This window comes from Dryas octopetala, chromosome 2 (genome assembly GCF_963921425.1).
Source record: "Dryas octopetala chromosome 2, drDryOcto1.1, whole genome shotgun sequence".
Classification (NCBI taxonomy): domain Eukaryota; kingdom Viridiplantae; phylum Streptophyta; class Magnoliopsida; order Rosales; family Rosaceae; genus Dryas; species Dryas octopetala.
Window position 1 is genome coordinate 1726687 of NC_141367.1, and position 6502 is coordinate 1733188.

A 6502-nucleotide genomic window follows, 5' to 3' on the forward strand; every position below is an offset into this window, starting at 1 on the left:
TAGCCCGATCATCCACTCTAAGTTGTTGCATCTTTTTTACAGATTTTTGCATCAACAGGCAGTTGCCTTTTTATAGGCAATTCCTCATGCATGGACTGTTCCTTTTACGGCCATGCATTTAAGGTGCTGAAGCTTTAATTACTTTCAAAGTTTGCTACTCCGTCCTACTAGCTATGTAATATAGCTCTTCCATTTGCACTGAACAAAGCCTGCCTTCAACCTATCTACTGCCATAGCTCTCCTTATTTCGAGAATTGTTTTCTTCACATATGACTATATATCACATAGTCATCTTTTGCATTAAATGAGCTACACAAGCTATTTTTTCTTCGTGTGGTTTTCTACCCACACGGATCACCACTTCCTCCACTAAGGAGGGATATGCATGGGACCCAAAGACCCATCACACACCAATGAATCTCAAGAACCAAAATTAATCATATATTTGAAGCGATCATATTCCCATTAATCAAAACATGCACCTGGCAATATCAATACTCGAGTGCTTAAAAAAATGGACAAGGGGCACCGCATATGCACCCAAATGTGGATCGATCTCGATCTCCACCGAATATATGGTGATTGACAAAATTTTCTAGTTTACCATTTGTACTAAAAAACTTAAGTTATTAATGAAGATGGGTATAATCGATCACTAGCACCATTAGACAAAGAAGTGGTTTGTTGTTGGAACCAGTTGGCAATTCCAAGTAGGATATATTTTGTAACAATATATGTGTGTTTTTTCTTGCTTGGTGGAGTTGCAAGTACACATTTATTTTTATAGTAAAACAAAAAGAAAAAGAAAAATTTATGATGAACCAACTCAATTAATAATGGTTTGGCATATCGGATCATGGGCACTTAGGAGCTCCTTCTTTAGTCTTCCAGTTGTTGTAGCAAGGACATTCTTCTTTGTGTCCATATGTACCTGATGGAACACAAAGGCAAGTCACGCAGCATTTGTTGCAGAAGAACATGCATGGCTTCTTATGTGAAGTTTCCAAACACCGCTTCGCACATGCCGCTGGACATTCTGATTTTCAAAAAATAATAAAATTAAAGACCTTGAAACTGACTTAATGCATAAAAATCTGACACTTCTGTCTAACAAAAAGTAAGCAAAAAATTGAGAAACAAGTTAGATATATACCTTCAGGCCGAAGTGATCCCTCTTTTCCGGTCTGTAAAAATTGAAGCAATGAACAGTGAAAAATAGGCATGCAAAATTGAATTTTATATAAAATTAAAAAATTAAAAATTGAAGGTGTGGTATATATACTAATATACACATCCTAAGATTACTCATAAAATATATAAACAATTTCAAATGCATTCCTCAGATTCATGCCGATTAACTCAATATATCCACCATGTTGAATGTTGACGACCGTAATTTACAAGATCTGAATAGGCATCAAGTGTAAATCGAATTGACAATAATCATGGTCATTAAGTATAAATCGAATTGAACTCCGTCGTTTCTATTTGCACAATCGGACTTTAGACTGAGATTTTTCGTTAATTACATGTTTACGCTGTAAAACTTTAGGTAGTTTTAGAATTAATTAAAAATTTAAAACATGAAAAACATAAGAAAAATAAATTATTATAATAAAGTATTCTTTGCTTGTGAACTACAGTTTAAACAAAAAACCAAAGAAGAAAGAGCCTTACAGGATGATATATTGCACCAGAAATTTGATCCCCTTGAGCCTGCAGTGATAATGATAAAAAAACGAACTCAGAGAAAGTCAAGAAAAATAAAAAAGAGAGAACAAAAATTGACAAAGTACATATATATAAGTATATATATATGCATGAGAGACCGGCCAAAAAATAAAGAATATGCATGAGAGAGAGAGAGAGAGAGAGAGAGAGAGAGAGAGAGAGAGAGAGAGAGAGAGAGAGAGGTCTACAAGTACCAAAGCATCAATGGAAAAGTTCAAGGCAAGGAGGACAAAGAAAGCAGCAGGAATCCAAGAGAGTGTTCCCATGGCCATCTTTCTTTTGTAACAATTCTTATATCTTCAATTCTTCCCTCAAGGATCTTGTTTGAGCGTCCAATGTTAGGAAATGTATATGTATATATATATATATTAAAGAAAAAAGATTTAGATTCTCTTCTAATTTTTTTCTGTGGAAGAAAAATGATTGGCTCCTTACCTTAGAATACTACTCAATATTACAAGCCAATTATAATTTGACACGTATATAATTGTTTTATTTATCCTAATGACTATCTAATTTCTCTTTATAAGTTAATACACATTAAATTGTATTAAAATCTGATTTCCTTGTGAGGAGGCATCTCCTTATTGGTAATGAGCCAAACATTGTCCGATATTAGGTTTTCTTTTCTTTCCCTCTCATTGTATTTCTTTTTAGTGCCTAATTTTAAACACCCTACTCACCAAAAAAATTTGTCTAAACCCCCACCCATCTAGAAACTCTTTCAAAACCCCCTAAAACTTATAATCCTAAATTACCCTTCTGACGCATGCTGACGCGCGCTGACGCATGCTGACACATGCTGACGTCACTGTAACTGTATTTTGGTGAAACTGTTTTTTTTTTTTTTTTTTTTTTTTGAAATTGAAGTTTTTTCTAAAACTCAATATTTCACTAAAACTAAAATCAAACACTGAAATTGAATTTCATTACACTAAAACTGAATTTCAAAAATTCAGTTACACTGAAACTGAATTTCAAGAATTCAATTACACTGAAACTGAATTTCAGAAATTCAGTTACACTAAATTGAAGAATTCAGTTATGAATTCACTTACTGAAACTGAATTAAGTGATGAAACAATTACACCTCGACTAAAATGCAATTACACCTTAATTAAAAAACAATTACACCTTTACTAAAACAATTACACTTCACTAAAACAGTTACACCTTTACTGAATTCCGTTTCACTAAAAAGAACACAGCAACCTTATAAAAAAAAAAAAACAATAACAATACAATAAGCCATTGAGATGAGAGGAGTAGCCAACAATACAACGTCGTCCGATCATCTCACGCGCGACGAGTACACGACAGTCGCCACTGCCTCGATCTGTTTCTACCTGCAAATTTGATTCATCATATTTCAGAACCATAATTTCATTCAAAATTCATTTAAAACTCATGTTTCACGAGCTGAAACTGTTTCATGAGCTGAAACTGTTTCACGAGCTGAAACTGTTTCATGACCTGAAACTGTTTCACGAACTGAAACTGTTTAATCAATAAATGTAGGCTTAAAGTTCCCTATACACAGTTACAACAACACACAATGAGGTTCGATTTGGGGTTTTTTGATTCATCAGCAATTGGTCCAATCCAAACACATAGCATTGAAGAGTACAATGAGGAGAAGAATATTAGTACCTGACTCGACGGAAATGGCTGCCGGAAAAGCCAGATCGCCGGCGGAGAAGCCGCGGCCTTTGTGGCTTCGATCTGCCGCCGTGGCTGATCAGATGGAAAATCTGAGCACACCATCGTGCTCAGGACGTCGAGAGGAAGAAGGCTTGGGTGGTTTGGCATTCCAACTCCGCCGAAAAAGGCAGATCGCCGGCGGAGAAGCCGCGGCCTTTGTGGCATCGATCTGCCGCCGTGGCTGATCGGATGGAGAATCCGAGCATACCATCGTGCTCAGGACGTCGAGAGGAAGAAGACTTGGGTGGTCCGGCATTCCAACTCCGTCGAAAAAGGCAGATCGCCGGCGAGCACCACCGATCGTAGTCGCGGTGATCTGGCGTCGACGTTTAGTTTAACGGCACGTGGAGGGCATAGGGAGGAAGAGGAAGGAGATGCGAGTCTGATGGGACCGGTCTCGCCGGCAACCGTCGCCAGACGGCGGCGCACGCGCCGGCGACAGCAGCGGGGAGAGAGAGAGACGCAGAGGGGAGAGAGGCAACAGATAGGAGAGAGAGAGAGAGAGAGAGAGAGAGAGAGAGAGAGAGAGAGAGAGAGAGAGAGAGAGAGAGAGAGAGAGAGTATTAGTTGGCTGAAAATGAAAATAAAACAAAAGGGGTAAAACTGGAAAATTAAAATATGGGGAGTCAAAGTTGACTGGGTATTAGTTGACTAGGGGGTTTAGGAAAATATTAAGTGTAAGATTGGGGGTTATAAGAGAGTTAGATTTTGGGTGGAGGTTATGAGAGATTTTATCTCTAACTAGGGGGTTTATAATTATTAACATTTTCTTTTTTCCCTCAAATTTAATATATTCAAGCTCATTTAAAAAAATAATTAAAATGTCGATTTTTCTTAATTGAGTACTTGACTATATATTGGAACTCTTAAGCTGGAATTTTTTTTTTTTTTTTCAAAAAAATCTAGAGTTTTGATAGAATAATATAGTCTCTCCTTTAAGAAAAATCTTTTTAAACAAATAATGAACGATTGAATTTTATTTTAAATAATGAAATGATTGCGATTTCAATTTGATTTTTGGGGAATGAGAGAAAAATGAAGGCAGAAGAGTCTCAATTAAAGGGATTCCTCAATTATGGTGCAGTGTTACGTACAATGCGTGCTAGCTAAGGTCCTGTTTTTGGATATGGGAAGTTGAATTGGTTGCAATATTGCACGGCATATATTTCAATAAATGTTGTATATATATGGTGTCAAATTTAATGCTATTACTCAATTAAAGCCATAACTTATCAAATGAAACGTATATATACGATCAATTTATTAATGATCCACTCCTTATAATACAAAATCTGAACTATATGTGTCTATCTTTTCTTTAGGGTATATATTTAGGATAATCACGTACTTCTCCATATAAAATGGTTTTGCCACTAAATAACGTAGTATTTGAGTTATGAACTATCAATTACCGAGGCAAGTGTGGGTTGTCTAAAGACTCCAATATATGGAAGGTGGATCAAAGGAATTTTATTCTATATTTTTCAAGTTTTTCATTTTTTTTGTTCTCAGATATTTAGAGAAAACAAATTAAGGAAAGTGAGAGATTAAGATTTGAGAAAGAACTATAAAAAGGAGAGGGAATAGAGAGTTCTAGGATGTAAGAGATTTTTTTTTTGGGTCAAATCAGCCCAAAAGGCATTTAAAATATAAAGCAGCCCAAAGGCTCACAACAGAAATTAACAAAAGCCTAAACAAGCAGGCTAAACAAAGCCTAATCAAATAGGCCCAACAAAATAAAAGTTCTAATCCTAGGCTGAAGGGGTGGATTAGTAGATCACGCTGCCCAGAATTGGAAGAAAAGGCCACCATGGGGTGGGAAGCATCAGAGAAGCCCACAAAAGCTCCAACATCTCATCACAACGGCACCGAGAAAAAACTACAACCACCCAAAGGAGTCAGTGAGGCACTGAAGTAACTGAGGAAGATGAGGATACTAACACCCAAGCTGAAGCACACATCTTCCAGTAAATTCGTGAAAAAAATCACTTTTGCCACGATCCAACCATCATCATATCGCCGAATATCCAACAAAGATGACAGACCGGGAGGTAAGGACCTGTGGAAGTAGCGACTGCCCAGCACTTAGCGACAAGCTAGGGGTGGAGACAGAGGAAAAATGGAGGGGAAACCGGCCTCCTAATCTAAGCATCCAGCTCCAAACAAACCACCTCCAAACAAACCACCATAAGAGGGTGGAGCAAACGCGCAATACAATTGAAGGGTCACCATAAAAGAGGGTGAAGCTACTCTCAAAAAGAGAGAACTAGGAAAACTTGGAGTGATAAAGCTTCAATCTAACCACCACAAGAGGGGGAACAAAAAAACACAATAAAATTGAAAAGTCACCACAAGAGAGGGTGAAGCTGCTCTCAAAAAGAGAGAAGTGGGAAAATTTGGAGTGAGAACGGAGGGAGGTGGGTGTGGGTCGGTATTATTGTGGAGGGGGTAGGTCGGGCTTGTTGTAAGAGATTGTTTTTTATTTTTTGTGTTTCTTGGGTTTCGACAAATATATTGGGCTTTGGGCCTGTAATAGAAGTACATAGGATAAAAAGAAAACATGTTTTTTAGGGTTTTAATACTGTTTAGGGTACAATTTTAGGAGGGAGGAGTTGAAAAAAAAAAAAACAAAAAAAACAAAAGGTGGGAACTTGCTAAATGTGGCAGGAGGTCAAGTAAGAGGAAGATGGTGGTTGGGTAAGTAAGAGGAAGATGGTGGTTGGGTTGGACTTAATTTAGCATGGAAGGACAATATTAGCCCTAAAAAGTGAGCATATAAAAGGGCAGCTGATTTAAAGAAACGGGTAGTCGAATTTGATGTGGGGGATTATGTTTATGTCATCCTCACCAAGGATCATTTTCCAGCAAGTGAATATAACAAGTTGGCAGATCGAAAAATTGGCTTGGTGGAGGTTCTTGAGGTGATCAACCCGAATGCATATCGCCTCAAGTTGCCCACCCACATTTGTACTTCAGATGTGTTTAATGTTAAGCATATCTTTTCATTTTGGGGTGATAGTTCTGAGGAAGAAGAACGGAATTCGGGGACAAATTATTTTCAACCTGGGGA

At 37.4% G+C, this 6502-nt stretch overlaps 1 protein-coding gene across 1 annotated transcript; it reads right to left on the reverse strand.

The window, feature by feature from the left end:
- Positions 1–854: 854 nt before the first annotated feature.
- On the reverse strand, positions 855–1997 carry LOC147292414 (gibberellin-regulated protein 12-like). Its single transcript, XM_086232831.1, has 4 exons — positions 1926–1997; positions 1678–1716; positions 1154–1184; positions 855–1036 (listed from the first exon to the last, which is right to left on the reverse strand). The coding sequence occupies exons 1-4, from the start codon at positions 1995–1997 to the stop codon at positions 855–857; spliced, it is 324 nt and encodes a 107-aa protein (XP_086088957.1).
- Positions 1998–6502: the final 4505 nt, after the last annotated feature.